This window comes from Anarrhichthys ocellatus, unplaced genomic scaffold (genome assembly GCF_004355925.1).
Source record: "Anarrhichthys ocellatus isolate YVR2014 unplaced genomic scaffold, GSC_Weel_1.0 scaffold57, whole genome shotgun sequence".
NCBI classification, from domain to species: domain Eukaryota; kingdom Metazoa; phylum Chordata; class Actinopteri; order Perciformes; family Anarhichadidae; genus Anarrhichthys; species Anarrhichthys ocellatus.
The window spans coordinates 2,383,258-2,404,309 of record NW_022280087.1 but is presented as its reverse complement, the minus strand read 5'-3'; the positions used below and the strand labels follow the sequence as shown (position 1 = coordinate 2,404,309).

Genomic DNA, 21,052 nt, shown 5'->3' with positions numbered 1-21,052 from the left:
TCTCCCCAGCCTCACCATCCCTCCTCTCCTCCACCCTCCATGTCTCCCCAGCCTCACCATCCCCCCTCTCCTCCATCCTCCGTGTCTCCCCAGCCTCACCATCACTCCTATAATCATCATCTACCTGCAAACCTGAAAAACAGACAGATTGTGGCACTGACAGACATTTATCACTGCACATGCGGTATGATAATGCTGGCAGAGAGACATCCAAGTAGTCAGATCTGACACTTTGAAAGCAAAAAATGCAAATATAAAAAAAGAAAATTTATGTAGTGACTTTGCTGTTGTAGAAAGAATTGTTGCTAGAAACAATATTTAGATATATCTTCAATATAAATTCTAATCCGGTTCTGAATTTATTCGTTTTTTAAAATGATATATGTTTTTAAAAGCAATTATTTAGTTATGTAGAAAAGCAGAGTATTGATAGGTTTAGCTCCTAGATAACTCTCTTCTATCAGAAGGTCACTGCAGTTCTCTGACACGCTTGGAAAGGGGGGGGGGGGGCAGGCAGAGGAGTATTTACCACTAGATGCCACTAAATCTTTAAACAAAGTACAATTTGTGTGCAATTTAAGTGTAACGGAGCACCATTAAATCCATTATTGCAGAATGTAAAGAATATGACAAATATACCAAGAGAGGACCAATACTCAGGGGGTTGAACTCTTATGTAAGCTCTGCATGTACCATTGAGGACGCAGAGGAATGTGTGTGGGCTACTTTTAATCAATCAATCAATCAATCAATCAATCAATCAATCTTCCAACAGCCAGATCATTGATTGTTTGTCACCTCAACCTGGAGGTCAAACCACAGCTACACAGACAGACTCATGACCTCAGGAACAATCCCAGCTCTAAAAATAGCTTTTGGGTTTCTCTTTTTGGTTTTGTGGTATTTTGGTTATATATATTTGAATAATTCCCATAATTTTGTTCTATTTTAGCTCTGGTGTCAAATAGATTGTTCTTGTCTTGTCCTTAGGTAAATGGAAAAGGGGTCAAATGGTAAACACTTCCTGTTGCAATTCAGTCACATGGTTCAGGTTCAGGTTACTGTTATTTGTACCCATACGTAGACGTGGTTTGCAATAGAAGGCGAGGCATCCACCTCGACACACATTACAATCAACACAGACAATTCTATACTCTATACTAAATCTATGTAATGAGAATACAGGAGGAACTGAACCATCTTTTAAGTTAATTCACTAATTCAATCATTTTTTAACTGACCTGATGTTTTACACTGATTGTAAAATATCATGATGGTTAATATGATTATCTTAAACCAGAAAAGCTAAAAGTAAAGATGAACAATGATCAGAAGTGATGCTTTTATGGTCATCCAGGTTATAAAATCCTATTTGTGTTTCCACAGCCCAACAGACTCAATCAGTTTTGCCGCTAGTGAGGCAAAGGAACTCTTCATTTTAGAACATACCTGCCAAAAAAACATTAACCACAGCAGCTGTTTGCTGCTTGGTTATTCACAGGATATTAGCAACTGCACAGAGCCACAACAGCGGCTTAAAGACCTCAACTGGGAACAAAGACTTGTGAGGTTTAACAGGCTTAACACCACCCACTGCTCATCTGGGATGGAAACAGCAGCAGCACAATATCGCCACCCTGAGAAAAGATGAGAGTACTGTGACTGGAGGATGACTCACCTACTGGCACTGTTCAGGCATTTTTAACTTTTTTATAATTAAGCGTATCTTCCATTTTCTTTATTTCATGATCCATTACTTTTATCTCCTTCTATGATATGAAGCTTCAATATGACAAAAATATGATGTGCAAGGTAGAAATCCCGTGGCTTCAGCAGTCTGAGCTGCAGAGAAAGAGAACACTCCTTAGGTACCAAAAGGTTTTCATTAATAGTTCAGAATCTGATTTCCCTATCAGTGATCAGCGTGCACATGCTTGAATTATATTCCTCTCAGCGACTGTCTTTACATTCTTTCCTTCTGAGAGAGAGAGCCAGTGGAATCATCTGCCTGGTTTCATTTCTGAATACGAACGCATGCCCTGCAGTGTGTTTGCTAATTTCCTATTACTGTAATGGAGAGGGGAGGGGTCACAGTCAGCAGAATGTTAAATGACTTTAATGTGAAACTGAAAAGTAGAAGACAACAGAGACTTTTTTCAACTTGTATCTTTTACCACTAAAACAAAAGCAGCCCATGCCAACCAATCACAGCTCACCCTGACTCCATGTCTGTAGCACAAACAGGCAGTTTACTTATATTTCAATAAGCCCATTTAAGTATAAACCACTTCAAAAGAATGAAATGACTAAATGTTGTTCAGGGTTTAGTATTTAGCAATACGACCTAAATGCCTCAGAATATTTAGAGGAGTTTAAGCATACTACTGACCAGCATCGGCAGAAAACAAGGCAGAGTCAGTGAATCAGAAACAGAACAGCTAACTAGCTGTCACAAGCTCACAATCTCATACCCTTTTCAGACATGTAATGTGGAACAATTGCTGGTCTCATCTCTCTGTGAGCAATGGAGCTTTGGAAATGGTCGTCTTGGCTTTATCTAGATATGACAGTTCAGGGAAAGATCCACATTCTCAATGATATCTGTCACTCAGTCCACAGAGCGCTGCCACTGCTGGAGAAGATGTGGAGTTGAAAAGTAATCAAATGAAAAGAGAAGATTGAGAAGAGAGACAATGTTCCTACCTTTGTAGTGCCGATCATCTTTGGGATCAGAGAAGAGGAGACAAACAGAGTTTGGTTTTACGACTCATCTGAAATAGGCCACAGACATATCTCATTTGTTCCATGCAAAGATACACAAGAGGCAAACATACACTGCATAGTCAGTATTTAACACTGCTCTTTTAATTAGATTAGATAAATGTACTGAATGTCCATCTTAACATGAGGGTAGAGGAACAGACTGTCAGCATGTGGAATCAGCCAATGTGATGGTAAATGAAACCGCCTCATGCACCAAATAAAAGGAGCTGGACTACATGACATCACACAATTCCACACTATTCCACTTATCAACAGTTGGTGGTGGTAATGCGTCATAACAGCAAAGTCCCAGCATAAGGCAGGGGGAGGGAGAGCACATCTAAACAATGCTGCTTCACCTTGTAAACATGGACTTTATGAGGAAAGAAATGCATTCAGTCCTTTACTCTGGTGCCTTTGAAATAGTGTACATTTTCTTCAACCAATCAATAAACCACTTGTGTCATTTTTTTTTCTTTTAGTTTGAACCCAAAATGTTGAGCCGTGCAGCAGAGGATGAATGGAGGAGAGTGACTCACAGTGACACACAGGTTTTGGGGTGTCCCACTTGCCCATCGTATTGCAGTGTGTTGAGTTCCGGCCCATGAGGATGAAGCCAGGCAGACAGCTGTAATGTAGCTCTGTGCCCTCCACCGGGGGCCCCAGGGGCCCCAGGGGCCCCAGGGGCCACGAAGACACCCGGCCATTTTCCAATGATGTCCACACCCGGGGACACAACAACACTGGAATAGAAAGACAGATGAGACTGTATTTTACACATGTTCTGAAGAGAGATCTCATACTTAATGATAGTGTGATAGAACTATTTATCACAGTCGCTGTCTTTGATACAGCCACTGCAAATAGATACATAGTTACTTTATTAATCCCAAAAGGGGAAATTGTTCCGCAACAGCAGCATTTATACATACACGTAAGCAATAAAAAAAGTAGAGTAAAAAATATTGAAAAATATTAAATGTAAAAATGCACAATATATACAATAACATCATATTAAATGAACTAACTAAACAATAGTGCAAATATTTAATCAAACAAACCAACAACAACAACAACAACAACACCAGAGTAACACTGTTGGATGTGTGATTGATCTGGCCAGAGGTGATTTATTATAGAGTCTTATAGCAGAGGGCAGGAATGTTCTCCTGTATCTGTCCTTGTGACAGCGGAGCTGGATCAGTCTGTTGGAGAAAGTGCTCCTCTGTCCCTGCAGTAGGTGGTGGAGAGGGTGGTCCAGGTTATCCAATATGGATAATAGTTTCTTCAGTGTCCTCCTCTCCACCACCTGTTCCAGATAGTCTTGTTTGCAGCCAATGATGGAGCCGGCCTCCTTAACCAGTTTGTTAAGTCTGTTGGTGTCTCCGCCTCCAATGCTGCTCCCCCAGCAGACTACAGAGAAGTACAGTGCACTGACCACAACAGACTGGTAGAACATCTGCACACATAGTGGCTTTAAAAAAATAAAAAAGAGTGCAATTGACATATTAAGTAAAAACACATTGTGAATAGATGGTGAGAAAGAGAGAAGAAGGAGTGAAGGAATTGTAGCGTAGCATAACAGCAGCTCATGAACAAAGGATAAACAAAAGCAGAGGATGAACAAAAGAGTGAGAGTCAAATGGATATTAATTTCATGTCTGTGTGTTAGCCATTATGAGGAACTTTGTGTCGATTTTGGTGGTTCCTGTGAACAAAAGCGTGCTTCCAAACACCAGAATCCCTTTAGAAAATGCTTTACAACAAGGTCTGACAGTCTGACCATCTCAGTCCTGGTTCTCCCCCGCCTCCCTTCCCTCCAGCAGGCCCATCAATACGGCCTGGGCCTCCAGCAGCGTGCCGTTTGCGGTAGACTGGTCTCTGCTGGAGGCGCCACTGGAGTCTGAGGTGAAGGACGTTTTGGTGAACCTGCATGATTTTGTCTGATTTCACCAGAATCCGACCCGGTGTAATAATGAAAAAAACATCACAAACCCCCATTTAATAACAATAAGCACAGGCTCCACCCTCTTACGGGCTCTATCGGTAATCCTCTCCTCCACTCTCTAGCACGAGTTTGCTGACTGAAAATTTCAGTAACATACATAGACAATCACTGTCCAAGAGATAAAACCATATGAATGGACAGGACGTCGACCAAGCTGCCGCTGTAAATATGTCCTCGACACTGAACCGCCAACTTTGCCATGCTGCATGTAGAATGTGTGCGGACCAGAGTAGGAGGGTCTTGTCCCGCCTGCCTATAGGCTTGGGAAATTCATTACAGCGAAGCATCGGGATTCCACTGCTGTTGGCGTTGAATATTGGGTAGCGCTAGGCAGAACTTGTTGGCTGGTGGCTGCTGAACACCCCTCTCTGGTTCCTGGAGACTTTGCATGCGAAGGTAAGCAGTCAGAGGGAAACTCACCATTCGCTGATGAGAAAAAAGATTGCAGACAGAGATGTGTGCTGCCTTATTTTATGTGGGTTCCGCACATATTCATTCTGATTTTCAGTGGGCAAATGCATGCTGACTGAAGGAGAGTATTACTGATAGAGTCCAGTAGAGGGTGGAGCCTGTGTGAGTTAAAACAGTCATGTGGTGTAGTTTCCTTTGCCAATACAAAAACATATCACACAGAATGAAGCCAGCATAGGAATCTCAGCCATAAACTCTATGTTGGAGTAAGATGACCAATCAGAATAGAGCAGTTACACTAAATCCAATCCAATGCCTTATACAGTTCACACCAAACGACTCATGGATGACAAAGGGAGCTCTGTATTTCCCTGTGTGAGGCTCAGAAATGTGTTCATTTACAGATCCCGAAAACTTTTCTATAACATGAAATATAGTCATGACTAACAAATTTCACAGTTTAAGTTCAGAAAAATAGCATTGTTATTATTACTTATTAAGAGTTAATCACTCAAACTCTCATAATCTGATTGATCAGGAATGTTTGGGACTAGTGTTATCACATTTGATTGATCAAAAGGAACCCACAACAATCAACACATTCGATTACATTGTTTATGTAAAATGCAAGACTCTGATTGGTACATAACATGCCTCCAACTGAGCCCCACCCACCTCACACCAGTCGGAGTCACTTGTCACACCTGAGCTCAAACCAGACTAATGACTGTCAATCACACTTGAAGGGAGAGGCCCAGGTGGAGCTGTGTTTCCCTGTGATGAAACACAGCCAAAGGGGCTTACAGCCTCAACAAACAAACACAGGAGCAATTAACAGCAATTAATGATGGCAACTGGTCCAACAACACCTTTAACATATTTAGTTACAAATGGACTAGTGTCTTGTGTCTTAAATGTGAACTATAGGTCGCTCAGGTTTCTTTTTACTGAAAAGCTCAAATTTCATCGTGCACAAGATGTTGGCCAATGAGAACAGAGGGATTCAGACACTCTCTCCTCAACATGATGAAAACAGGATATTTATTTATTCTGAGAGGACGATCAAAGGCTGGGGTATATATGTCTGGAAAAATGTTTCATGTGGGAGATGAATGAACGTGTGATGGAGAGTCAGCTGAGGTTAAACTCACAGCATCTGCTGCGCTGGCTTAGATCGGTCCAAGTGCCGTTGGGCAAACACTTCCTGACCTTGGGTCCCACAATCACTCTGTTGCCCCTGCAGATGTACTCTATCTCATAGTCTACTGGGAGCACCTGCACACTGCGGATCTACACACACACACACACACACACACACACACACACACACACAGAATTAAAATCAGTACCCCAGTAAAAATATACCATTACATAGATTTGGTTATTTTGGATGGATTTTGATGGCTAGTATATGAACCCCACCATCCAATTAGAAAAGATACGACTGAGTCCCATTACATCAAACACTTGAGTTACAGTATGTTCCCAAGTATATCTGTTTTTACTTCAACTGGAGAGAGAAACAGACCTTTCTTATTTTTACTGGTTTTACAAGTACATTTTGACATATTTCAATAACATCTCTCATTGTTTTCTGATCTGCTCCCATTTGAATTAGCTGTAAATGCAAACTGAACACTTCCTCCAAGTCTAACTTTGGGTTGAACTCTGTGCGGCTGTAAAAACCGAGTGACAGGAGCCATTCCTACCTGCTCTTGTGTCAGACCTCTGTACCTTATCCCTCCATCTCTGGGAGGACGGATGATAGCACAACCTGAAAGAGAGACAAACTGTCAGGTGGAGAAGAAAGAGTCCTGCAGTCCTCCAGCTCTGATCTGTCTCAATCTGCTGGCTGTTAATCAGCTGCAGGACAGACACTGATGCTGGATCCTGACAGCCACACAGATTTCAGACTAAAGCTCAATGCAAGTTTTAAACCCACGTTTCTGGCCATCAAATATCTATCAAAGATCTTCTGACAAGAGCTGTGTGTGTATCAAAGCCTGAGATCTCTTCTTCCTTTGTGCCATAGAGCTCCATTGTTGTCCAAAACACATCAGTGAGACACACTGTTGCACTGCTGACATGTTCCATCATCACCATGAACACACACACTGTAGTTTATTCTGTCTCAATCCCACATCTACCGTCTTGCTGCCACAAAGACTCACCAGAGTACCAAATGGGGATTAAACCGCTGCTGAAAATAGTCCCCAACAAATGCACTATTTCCTTGTTTTAGAGCAGGGATTCCCAAAGTGTGGTGCGCGAGCTGCCTCTAGGGGGTGCGCGAGAGGAAAAATGTAATGGTGGTCTAATGGTGCAGTCCTGTCTCCTAAAAATGACGTTCCCCCAAAACAAAAATGCATTCTCAATTACGTTTGACCATAAACGTATTTTCTCCCTGATTACGTTTGTGTTTGACGTATTACAAATACGTTTCTCATCAACATATCTTTGCCATACTCTAGTCTTTATTATTTTTCTGTGATCTGCCTCGCCTCTACCCCCGCCACCCACAAGGTGTTGCCCCGCGGTGTGTTCCGAGGGCTGACAGAGCTGACGATGGGGTGCCTCACGGCGGGGGCGGCTGGAGACCTCGCGTCTGGCGCCAACGGGTGAGCGCCCGCCACTCGGAACCATAAAACCAAGTCCCGGATTTCACCCGGGAGACATTCTGGAGGTATTGTGGCTGGGTGATGTGCCTCGTTGCTGGGGAGGTATGAGCCGAGAGTGGCGGGGTGTTATGGAGGTATATTTTATTTATTTGTATCCAACCCTAACCATAACTTCCACTAGGAAGCCACGTCCCCACCCAAACCTAACCCTTAAGAGAGTCACGGTTCCCGGATTTTACACGCGGGCCTTTGTGGAGGTATTGTAGCCGCGTAATGTTCCTCGTTGCTCAGCCTGGATGAGCGCATTTCTGCCGGAGACAGGCGGCGTGTTGTGGTAGTATTCTGACCGCGTAATAGGGAGGAGAGGCGGTGGTGGAGAGGGAAAAAAATGTTAGTGTTAAAATGTTGATTAGAAACGTATTTGTAATAAGTCAAACACAAACATAATCAGGTAGAAAATACGTTTTTGGTCAAACGTAATTGAGAATGCATTTTTGTTTTGGGGGAACATCATTTTTAGGAGACAGGGTTGCCATGCAGTCGGTGCAGTGAGGTTCTGGCTAACAGCTGTCTGAAGCCCTCTTATTTACGTCGCCACCTGAACACCAAGCATGCCAGTGCAAGTCAAAAGCCAAAACGTCAAAATTGGAGGAGTTACAAAACAGCCCAAAACAACTGCAGTCTCATTCATGTGTTGGGTCTACAAAACACGCACTACGGGCTTCATATCTGGTCAGTTACAGAATAGCAAGAAAGGGGCTACCGCACACAATCGCCGAAGACGTGTGCTTGCCAGCTGCCAAAGAGATGGTGGAATGTATGATGGAGAGAGAGAAGCAAACAAGTTGGACATGATCCCGGTGTCCAACAACACTGTGTCGCGCAGCATCGATGCTTTGTCCGAAGACATCCGGGCTACATTAGTCGGTCGCGTGAAGAAGAGTGAGTTCTACTCTCTGCAAGTAGACGAGTCTACACATGTGGCCAATATGGCCAATCTTCTGGTGTATGTCCGTTACCTTTTCGAAGGTACGGTGCAGGAAGATTTTTTGTCTTTTTTGTGTTTTTTATCTTGGAAACAAACGCCACGCGCGAGCAAACTGTTCTCTCATTGGTCCGATTTTTATGCGGCTATAAATAGGCTCTGTTGCTTTTTTTTAAGGTGTGGGGGATTGGGGGTGCGTGAACCCGGTCGGGAAGTAGAAGGGGGTGCGTGGCCTAAAACATTTGGGAACCGCTGTTTTAGCGTAACATTTTAACAACAAAAACAGTGACCAACTGTTTAAGGAAATTACTGAAGCCCCTTTTGAAAATGAACCTATATATTTTTTTAGATGTTTTAACAGATTTACATCTTCAATAGGCAGGAAGGCAGCTTAAAAGGTGCGATATACGAGATTCAAAGCACTAATAAAACAGCAATTATTTGCTATAGGCCTATAGAGGAGTAACGTCTACCTGAGCAGAGAATGAGCTCACTCTCCCTCTGTGATCGTTGTAATCCAAGCTTCTCCGTTCTGTGTTGGCATAGCCAGGCCAGCCTCACATGCTGTTTAGTGCATGTTCATGCATGTGATTAGCTCGCTCACAGCTGCTGATCTGCACTGCTGTCATATGGCTGTTACAGCTAATAACACCGTCCTGTTAGCTTATTCGTCACCATGTTGAGAGCTGTTGAGAGGCAGCAGATATGCTCCCAATCCCGTTCATGGCACCTTTAAATTAGGGGTGATTAGGGAAAATGATCTTGTTTGACATATTATATATAACGCAGTTACGGGCCGTGCATTTTATACCTGGGCCTTCAGTGCTGTCCTACTACAGATGAACCATCTCCTAATAACCTCATGATGACGCCACAGCTACGCTTATTATTTGTTTCTAGGGGTGTAATAATACACGTATTCATATTAAACCGTTCGGTACGAGGCTTACGAACCGAACAATACGTTTGAATAATACTAGTGTGACCGAGCGTCTTGGGTTTGTGTATAAGGGCACTTATCATACAGTAATAACTGGAGTCGGGAGACCAGACATCTTGTATCAGCCCACGGCTACTCTCTTTATTATTGTTTTCTCCTTTGGCCAGAGGCAGGAGTTGCGCCTTCGCTACGGCAACCATCAAGGGACATATCGTCAACACCAGAATGACAAACATGAGACAGTCTGTTACACTAGTGCATTTGGAAAATGCAGAAGCTTAAATTGTGGGAAATATAATGTTTTCGGTGGAGCCACTGCGCTCAACCTGGCAACCCACCCAATGTAACAGGCAACGTGCTGTCTGACACGCCCACCACCGAAGAACAACATTGTACATGGCACGTGTGATCAGGAAGGCTACGCTAAACTAGCTTAGCAGGAAAACAACAGCAGCACACACGCTACAAACTCTCCCCGCAGCGTTTAGCTGTTCCTACTGATTCAATCAGGGCTAAAGCAATCGCTACACAATCCCCATTTCTCCAGACCATAATTCTTGCTTTGTAAAAGAAAACAGATACATGAATACACGCATGACAGGATGCTTCGTCATTAACGGACAATGCATATCGTCAAAATCAATGTAATTAACACAATGACAAGAATGAACTCACAAGAACACATATTTATTAGTGCTGGGCAAGTTAACGCGCTAATTTCGCGTTAACGCATTCATTAATTAACGCCGACAATTATTTTATTGCGCGTTAACGCATTTTTTAAATTTATTATTATAATTTTTTTAATTTTTTTTTATTGAAAGACAAGAGACAATACATAGACATAACAACAAGAGCATGACAAGAACAGTGGGATAAAAGCCAGCAAACATCCTATAGTCAGTTGTGTGTGTATGTGTGTGTGTGTGTGTGTGTGTGTGTATGTCCTTCAGCCTTTTGAGATGGGAAAAAAATAAATAATAAAACAACAAAAAAAACAGGTAAGTATTTTTAATTTATTATTATTGTAACAGACTGTCTCATGTTTATGGTTTTGTATTGGAGATATGATGTCCCTTCAGGGTTGCCGTAGAGAAAAGGCGACTTCCGCTTCTGGTCGGGGGGGCATAAATAAAGAGAGAAGCTGCACCAGCTGTTGCTCTCCCTGGAGACTACTGGACATCGCTGTGGTAAAGTCAGCAGACACTCAGATCTCCGTGGTCAACTCAGCAGACACTTACATTTTAGTGCACCTATATGCTGAAATTCACGGTAAAAGCATTCAAACGGCACAGATCGGGAGCGAGCGAAGGACTTTGAAAGTTAGCGGAAAGATTAACGTGAGACAACATCCAGTTTCTTCAGACGAACATCCGGTTTTCAGAATAAGATGCCAACAAAGTATGAATTATATTCACATTAAGTATAAAACATGCTACCTGCATCTCGTGAACCAAATGTTATTGCCCCTTTGTTCATATAGCAGTACTTTTACAATAAAAGTGCGCAATACACTACTTTTGAATTCATTATTGAACTTTGCCATAACAATGCGATTAATCGCAAAAAATCCATGCGATTAATCGCGATTAAATATTTTAATTGTTGCCCAGCACTAATATTTATATGACAACAAAGCAACAAATCAATCCAGCAACACTGCAGCGCTAAAACACGTATTCCACCGCACACTAAAAAGCACCATTCAAATATTATTCACATCAGAGGGAACAATATCAACCATATCATGAAAACGACACGATAGACAAATTAACACAGTAGTAACGCTACTGCAGATGTAAAAACACAAAAGCACTTCACTTACCAAAGCTGCTGTTCACTTAAAGACAAAGTCCATCCTCCTTTCTTTGATTACAAAGAGTTTAATTACGTGGTTGAACAGAACATCGGTGCGGTTCAGTTCCAGCCAGAGGTCCTCCTGTGAACGTGTTCGTTGAGTTGTAGATCCACTCGGGTCTCAGCTAAAGTTGTCAAAAGCACCGTAGCTTATAAGTGTTCTGTCGTGCTATGGTGTCTTGTTGCTGCCAGCTCAGGTTAGCGTAGCATAGCTACAAACACCAAGACGCTCAGTCGCAAATAAAACGCATTCTCAGCCATAAAATGTGCAACGCTTCTCCGATGCTGAAATACCATTCGTACAAATCCTTTTCCTGGCTGGGTCAGGAATGCTAGCTGTGGGGTTGGCCGACCCTTTCTTATAATGTCCAGCTTTTCTGGAAATGTCCTTCTCGAGAAATCCGTTTCTCCTCCTTCAGCCATTGAGTGTTAAAAAAAACAAAGCTAGGTAAAAAAAAAAGAATCTACACCATGCAAAACCTTAAAAAAATGAGAAAATTAGCTAATGGGAAAAATAATTAGAATACATGTAGTGTATTTATGAAAAATGATTTAATTATAAAATAGCTATAACTTTGTGATTCTGTTTAGGCCAGCAGAGAAGGCTTTGCAGGCCCTGACTGGTATAACGTAATAACTAATACTGTATATTTGATATGATAACTAAGCCATCTATCCCTCCTCAACCACCTGTAGACATACAGCTGAATTTACAATGAATTTAAGAAGCAACAATTAAACCCTAACACTGGCATGAGCACTATAAATTATCCAAATAATTCTTTGTGACAGGATGAATGTTATGACAATATGTATAGATGAGTACAAAATGAGTCAAACAAAAAGCTGGACATGAAAAACAATGAGTAGAAATAAAAAGAAGCAACATTTTCACAGTGTTTTGCAGGTTTGAAACAGTCAGAAAAGCCTTTTATAAATAAAAGAAAAGGCTTTTCTGACTGCTTCATGCCACCATTTCTACCACTAGGTGGCAACCTATGTCATGTCTTCAGTATAACACTCTACAGCACCAGCAGCCTGGTTTCCAGCAGAAGGCTCACTCATTATCCACATCAGTCATTTTTTCTCCAGTAAGACAGAATCATTATGAGGTTTGTGCTTGTTGCTGCCAGCATTGCTTATTTGTCCACTGAGCAGTGGTTTCCCATGAATAAATGGTGCTTCATTGGGATGGGGACACAGTTAATAGGGCCAGCTGGAGCTTGGCTATCTGGGAGGAGACCGATTTGCATGTTCAGACTTAGTCTTAGACTGATGTACCTAGAGGTTTACGCTACAGTAAAAAGCAGAGATTTGGAAGGTGAAAGGGACTGAATTAAGATTCTCCAAGCCTAATTATTTCTGCATCAAAGTATTGTATTTTTACATGCTTTGTGTTTTTCAAAGCAGTTCTATCAGACGATATTCAGTGATTAATGATGGCCAAAAGCAAAACTCTCTCTCTCTCTCTGTGTTCCTAGCTGTGTTAATGCAGGACTTAACAGCATTCACAGATAATTGCTTTGCTTGAAGTTTCTTATGATAAATTCTGAGCAATATCTTTTCAACTGCTCCAGTTTGGAATTCATGGCTTTAACGATTTGCTAACTTTAGTTCAACACTCTGGTCAAATTATTAATTGTATACGCAAAATGTTAACTAGTCGCGGGTTTTAATTATATTTTGTGCACAAATTCATGGTCCTCAGAGATTGATTCCTCGTGATTTGGGTGACCCATGAGCTTACTGACACTGTTGCACCATTACTATGGGGAAATGTAATATCTACACAGTAATAATAAACATAATATAAGAATCTGATGCCCCAAGCCCATTGTGACTGCTAAGTGAACTTTAGCAGTAAGTTTAACTCTTATTCAGCATATTTAAGGTTCAGTGTATTCATTACCTTAGGGCAGGGGTCGGCAACCTTTACTATCGAAAGAGCCATTTTGCCCTATTTTCCACCAAATAAAATTTGTCTGGAGCCATTTGTCCGCAAAAGCTATTTGATATCACAGCTTATAAGTTGTATATATAGTTATATTATATATACAAAAACTATAGTTTGTTGTATTTATGAAAATATAGAACAAGAATAAAGACAATTCTTGACATTTTTTTGCAATTTTACCTGATATAACAATATCAAACTCTTATGAAGAGGAGAGTTTGCTGCAGCAGCTGAGAATTCGCTGTTTTTCGCTCATCTCCAGCATGACACTTTTCAGCAAATGCTGTGTGCTTGTTGTGGAAGCATACAGGTAAGCCAGCATGGTTGGCAGTGAAAGCAAATGAAGACGTCCACGCAGAGTTAAACTCTCTATTTTCCTCCGTGACTTTTCTTTTTTGGGATTTATCCATTGATAGTTTACAGAGGGCGGGGGTCTGAAAATCATGATTAGCCACCTGCAGGGAAAAGCGCTTGACAGGGGTAGAGGATTTAACTGCCTGTGGGAATAATTAACATATAAGATTCTGTTCATTCTTGCTTATAAATTACATTCTCTCTGAACATGTTTCTGTTTTTGGAGAACGTCATGTGAGATAACTTCTTCGATTAGCGCAATTTCCCTGCTCTTCTTTCTATTTCCTCGTCTCAGCCCCGTGTGTCACGGTCAGTGTTGCCAACTCCTCAGTAAGGAAAGTAGCTATTGGCTGTCCTAAAAGTCGCTAGAAGTCGCTAAATGACGTCATCGCCTAATTTGCATAATTGTAATGAGCGCTGTAGGAGAGAGGCGGGAACAGCGGCAGCTTTGCGCATGCGCAATTCATTTGCAGTCTGGACCAGTGTTGCCAACTTGGCGACTTTCTCGCTAAATCTGGCGACTTTCCAAACCCTCATGGCGACTTTTTTTGTCAAAAGCTACTAGCGACAAATCTAGCTACTTTTTCTGGTGTTGTTGGAGACTTTTCTGGTGTTTTGACTCTGACGCGAAAGCACGTGTCTGTGTCCAGACTGCAAATGAATCGCGCACGCGCAAATCCGCCGCTGTTCCCGCCTCTCTCCTACAGCGCTCATTACAATTATGCAAATTAGGCGATGACGTCATTTAGCGACTTCTAGCGACTTTTAGGACAGCCAATAGCTACTTTCCTTACTGAGGAGTTGGCAACACTGGTCTGGACACGGAGAGTGTGGGTCTCCTCTTTCTGCAGCTGGGACTGCTGCGCTAGGGGCTACTGTGAGACTAATCACTTTTAAGTGCTTTGGGGCGGCGGAGGGGCTCACGGCAGCTCCAGCGTGCCGAACGGTACGTGCTTTCATGTCAGAGTCAAAACACCAGAAAAATCCAACAACACCAGAAAAAGTAGCTAGATTTGTCGCTAGTAGCTTTTGACAAAAAAAGTCACCATGAGGGTTTGGAAAGTCGCCAGTGTGTGTGTAAACCTCGCTCGAGTCAGGAAACTTGTCAGAATACCCATACTTGATTGGCTGAGCTGCATCACGTGATGTGATTTGCAATGCATTGGTCGGTGTGTTTCCTGCACCGCCGAACAAGTGCCGTAACGGCTGAATAAGTGGCGCCGGTTAAAGTTTAAACTCGATGCCCAATATGTATAATTCCAAATTATCTATCGGTTTTTAGTTCCTGGGTCCGGATCCGGTGCGCCAGTTGGGGACCTCAGGGAGCTGCAACAGAGAGGCTAAAGAGCCGCAGGTTGCCGACCCCTGCCTTAGGGACTCTCACCCTCACATCCATTGTCACGGATTCAGTTTTTGTCGACTCTGAACGTCTTTCCATATGAAGTTGACATTATCATTATCATTATCATTATCCAGAACAGATCTGTGCATAGACCTATAATCTGGTAAATGGTAAATGGACTGTACTTGTTTCTCTCTCTTCTAGTCTTCTGACCACTCAAAGCTCTTTAACACTACATGTCATCATTCACCCATTCACACCCATTCATACACTGATGGCAGGAGCTACCATGCAAGGTACCACCTGCCCATCAGGACTCAACTTGGGGTTAAGTGTTTTGCCCAAGGACACATGATGGACATGGACTAGTGGAGCCGGGGATCAAACCACTGAGCCACAGTTGGCGTGTAGCAAGTGGAGTTTTTATCAGTTGCCTCAAAAAGGTCATAATGTTTTAACAAAGGAAAGGCTCTCTCCGTAAAATTGCTCTATTTCATCCATTTTGATTGTTTTCCTGTAAATCAAATGCAGCACATTGGCTACACTCTTTGCAAGCAGATCAGGAAAGGAAATATTCAAAAATAACAATTACTTCACTAAAAGATAATGTACATGAAGCCGCTCATCAGTATACATTCTAGACTTAGTAATAACAACAGGGTTAAACATTAACAATATCTCAGTATCCCAGTCACCTATTTCTGGCCATCACTGTGTTCTTTGATGCCAGCCTAATCTCAACAAAAGGGAATTTTTGGTTCAAAAGACATTCAGAGATGCCAAAGTTTTAACAAAGTTATATTATGAAATAATATCTGAACCTGACCCCAGCTTCAAGCTTTAGTCAACAAAACAACCCCAACCTAATGTTTGGTCCATAAAATGTAAAAAATAATGAAGAATTACTGCAATAATTATCTAAAGCACAAGGTAGCATCTTCTAATTGCGATTTCTGATATTCACTGCTAATGAGTGACCCAGCAGGAGTCAAACAGACAGACCGATACACACCTACCCTTTTCACCAGTCCTGTAGCATTCCAGTGAGCACACCCTGAAGGGAGACTGACATCTCCAAGAGATGCTGCATGTAGAATATGCACTGACCTTAGTTGGAGGGTCTCTTCCCGCCTAGGGACTGTGGCTCAGTGATATACTCGTCGTCCTTCAAACAGCGGATCAGAAGTTTGATCCCGGGCTCCGCAAGTCCATGTCCATGGACTGCACAGGCAGAGCAAGACACTTAACTTGAATGGGTGAATGGGTAGACTTGAAGCAGCAACCAACTGGTACACCCACAGGGAGGTTATTCATACACTCTCTTTGCTGAGGTCAGTGCAAGCAGCTAAGCTGCTGGAGAAGAGTGTTCCAGAGGCACAAAGGGACCCTTCACCAAAGCCTTGAGCACCAATGGCACTCCCCACTGTGGGGAGGAGGCACACATCACTGCTTGCCACCTGGATGGTCTGTACCACCTGTAGAGACAGCCCGGCTCTCAGAAGCCTGACCCAGAAGTCAAGCCAGGAGAGAACGGCCCAGGTTAGGCAGCGTACAATTGTAACCGACTCCTAAGACAAAGCCCCCCAGAACTGGGGACAGTCAAGGGCTGGGGCTGGGGCGTCACCATCTCACTCATTTCTGCATAATACAGCACCAGTTTGTGGGTGTTGATCCTCCATCGGCGCATCACATCACCTACCACTGTACATAGGCAGGTCGCCGATGTTCTCTCCTTCTCATCATCACATTGTTGCACTTCTCCTCAACTTTTCCTTTGAGGGTGAGCAAGTGGCAAGGCAGCTTCTCCTCCAGATGTTTAAAAGCATTGAGTGACAGATGACATTGAACCCAATAGCCCAATCATTGACGAAGAGGTCATCTCGGTCGTTCCACAGGAGGGATTTGAGTCCCAGCCACACATGGCGAGAGCTCACAGTGGCTAGAAACATCACACAGCCTGTTTCAACTCCCGGAATGAGATTATTCATTTGGCTGATGCTATGGTCCAGAATGTCAATCTGAGATGGCGGAGCAACTAGCTGGGCTCCATCTTTCCGTCTTTTGAAAACAGCTGATGTAAAACACTTATTAAAGAAACCCAGCCTAGATGACCAGCTATATCTACCCATATCTAACCTTCCATTCATTAGTAAGATACTTGTAGAGACAGTTTCAGTGCAAATTTACTCCTTTTAAAAAGAACATAATATCCTGGAGGAATTTCAGTCAGCCTAAAGAACAGCACCGAAACTGCTTTTAGTAAAATGATCAGCCACCTCAAACGAATCAGACGGTCATGAGGTCTCAACTATTGTCCTCTTACACCTAAGTGCAGTGTTGATACAGTTGACTATGATATCTTAATCAATCTTCTTGAAAGGCGGTTGGTCTTTCTGATAGTGTCAAACTGGTTCAAAACATCAAAAGGAGAAAGTTTTACAACAGTCTTGGAGATCATGTGTCTGAGAAACATGGCCACTGTTTTGGGGTTGCACAAAGGAGCGGCTTTGGGCCATTATTATTCTCACTGTACATGCTGCCACATGGTGGCATGTTTAGAAAGCACAATGTATGTTTCCATAGTCATGCGGATGACACGCAATTGTACATCTGTACTGAACCAAATGATGATACAGCTATAAACTCCATTACTACCTATCTTTTGGCAATAAATAAATGGATGAGCAATATTTTTTTTACGTTAAATGAGGACAAAATGGAAATACTAGTCAGCCCTAAAACAAAAAGAGGAATGCTGTTTAATGATATGGGGAAATTAACTCCCTAGATAATTATTGAGGTTACAAGTCACACATAATACATAATTTTTCCATCTTAGAAACATAGCTAAATTAGACCTATAAGTCAAAAGATGCTGAAAAACGTGTTAATACCTTTATTTCAAGGCAACTCAATTAATCTAATGCACATTTTAATGGCCTTTCAAAAAGAAAAAAAGCCAATGACAGCTCATTCAAAACTCTGCAGCTCGCATACAAACCAAAACCAAGAGGTAAGAGGAAAACATTACTCCAGTTCTAGCTGCCCTGCACTGGCTTCCTGTCACATTTACAATTGATTTGAATATCCTCTTTCTTATATACAAAGCCCTAAATGGGCTAGGACCAACCTATATCGCTAACCCCGTAGTTACCCTGTTAACTATTTGGCTTTAAGAACACTGCGATCATCTGAAGCTGCTATATTAGAGGTTCCAAACAACTGCTGAAAGAAAATCTGCATAGAGTCTTTGTCAATCACTGTACGCACCAAAGAACACACAACGTGTGGATATAGGAAAGCCAGTTGCTAAATATATTTAAAAGAAAGCTAATAACTTATCACTTTATTTTAACCTTTAACTAGCTATGACTAGCTATGCACTGATGTAAATGTGCATGCTGCAAATATGGGTAATGGTTTTAATATTTTTAACTCAATTTGTATTATTGGTATCCTTGATTGGAAGATTTTGAGTGTTTTTTTTCCAAAGCAGTTTTCTGGGATTATTAAATATAATAATACATTATTATTATTATTATGCTTCCATCTAATATCGATAACTGCTTATCCTGTACAGGGTCATTGGGGGGCTGAAGCCGACAGGTTGCCAGACTATCTGAGAAACAGAGACAGACAACCATTCACACCTACGGGCAACCTTTTCTTCGAAATGTAGGAGGAAGCTGGAGAACCAGGAGAAAACGTAGCTGACACGGGAGAACATGCAAACTCCACACAGAAGGGTCGTCCAGCCCCTCTTGCTGTGAGCACAGTGCTAGCCACCACACTGCTATCGTATCATCTAAAGTGACTAATATAATGAATGGATACAGACAGATTAGACCTACACTGCTAACACCACATAACCCCTCAGCATTCTCAACCTGACCAGCCTTATAATAAGAACAGGTTGGTGTGGCAGACGGGCTGAAACAAGACGACACACAGAGGGGGAGAAATAAGCCAGAAGAATGGTAATAGACTGATGAAGATGGCAGCCTAACTTTGATGTAGATGGGAAGTGACCTTGATAGGCACCACCCAATGCCTTACTTCACAATATGGCCTCCAGTAATCCAATAAAGCACATGAAATCAATCAGTCCTGGTAAGAAAGCAGCTCCTCGGAGCCTCCTCTGTGTGTTGCGTTCCTTATTTGCTGCCAGTTTACTGCAAAGCTCTGTTTCACTGACACAACACCACAAGTATTTTCTGCGCTATTAGATTATCCTTTCCATCGCTTACTGCCTTGCCTTCCCTGGGGGTAATACATCTGGAGCCTGCCATTCCACGCAGGTTCACCCACAGTGTAAAACCCTAATTACTAAACAGTCCCCACATTTCTCAATAGAGGCCAGGAAAGACCACTAGACGTGACTCCCATAGCAAACATCCCCATCCACCCCCGCACCACCATCCCCACCGCTCAGCAAAGAGAGGAAATGACAGTTTACTAATCTGATGGCAGGTTTATGTCTGTATTACAGAGATCTGACATCTGCCTCTGAGCATTAGTGTCAAAGCATGAGCTAAGGAATAAAAGCAACATAATCAGCACTAGAAGTTTACAGCAAATATTCATTAGTGGATTCAATGCGTATTGGTTGCAGATTGGTTTTTTAATGTGGGGCTAGGCCTGCCTGCCAAGCTGGGCGGTAAGAGGTGGAAATGGTGCTTGTCCAGTGCAAGCTGTGGCAGCAATTTCATGCTCGGAGACTGACTGATATGACAGAGGGAAAAGGGACAGAGGCATGGCTGAAGAACTGAATGCATACAAAGGCATACAGATCCAGCAGCACCTATCCAGAATAATCCACTTAGTGGTTCCTTGCTCTTACCTGCACAATTCTGTGAACCCTAGATGTATAACTAATGTAGCCATTCAAAACGGTCTTCGCTGCATGTTGCTTTCTACTTCTATTCAATTCAAAAGTAAATATTGTATGTTTGACTCAAAATGTATCTCATCATTCATCTGACAGCTGTAATAGCTGTTTACTTTTCTGTTTAAGTTTTTGCATAAATAATCATATGAGCTCATAAAATTCAGTGCAAAACAGTGGTTCCCAACCTTTTTTACCCTCCACATATCAACATGTGTGCACACCACACATCAAAAGACAAACATCAGGCCAGCACACAGTACGCTCACAAAGCTGTACCATTGTACTGTCGCAGCCACAATCATTTTGTACAGACAACTGGATACATTGTGTCAGAGACAAATAAGAGTGTGTAAGACAGCACAGTCATTACCGGCAGATGCATTATAGGCAGACACTCTGAGTAAGGGCAACACGGCAGAGAAGAAGAGAAGAAAGGACAGTGCCATCCCTCTACCTGAAAAACAAAACACAGAGAGAAGAACTCATTTAAAAGATGAGGCTGACAGGGAGAGACACATCTGTTTCAGGAAAAGAGCATGAAATAAACTAAAGGGAAGAATCCTGCCTAAAACACGGTTGTTGATGTACCTTGTATACAGTATACACATTTCCGTATGTAATGTTTTGTTTTGACAACTGGCTTCAGCTTTTGTCTAACTTCCTGTACATTTTTTGTGTTCAAGAATAGGAGGGCTACAAATGGCTGTTGGTTTCTGGTGAGGACATCTGTCTTGCTACATTTAGGCGGCATCGTCACAGCAGGCGGATCGTCACGTTGTCACCTAAAGTGAAAACAAGGTCTAAAAATCAAAACTCCATTCCTTTCTATTCACTGCAGCAATCTCAGAACCCATCGGCAATCAGACGGAGATTCAGCCTCTCAGTCAGTATGTCCAGAGTTCGGGTGTAGCCAGCGGATCAGCCGATCATTA

The 21,052-nt window shown here is 42.3% G+C and overlaps 1 protein-coding gene across 4 annotated transcripts in view; it reads right to left on the bottom strand.

The window, feature by feature from the left end:
- Positions 1-21,052, bottom strand: part of gabbr1b (gamma-aminobutyric acid (GABA) B receptor, 1b) — a 183,317-nt gene that overhangs the window by 110,699 nt on the left and 51,566 nt on the right. For 2 of the 4 annotated variants that reach the window (XM_031871226.1, XM_031871227.1), the window contains exons 2-6: positions 20,491-20,574; positions 6,892-6,956; positions 6,334-6,472; positions 3,303-3,506; positions 2,704-2,721 (exon numbers count right to left, since the gene is read on the bottom strand). In XM_031871226.1, the coding sequence (XP_031727086.1) occupies positions 2,704-2,721; positions 3,303-3,506; positions 6,334-6,472; positions 6,892-6,956; positions 20,491-20,574 (510 nt within the window). Of the gene's footprint in view, positions 1-2,703; positions 2,772-3,302; positions 3,507-6,333; positions 6,473-6,891; positions 6,957-20,490; positions 20,575-21,052 lie in introns of those variants that run through there. The other 2 variants (XM_031871228.1, XM_031871229.1) reach the window with 2 other exon arrangements.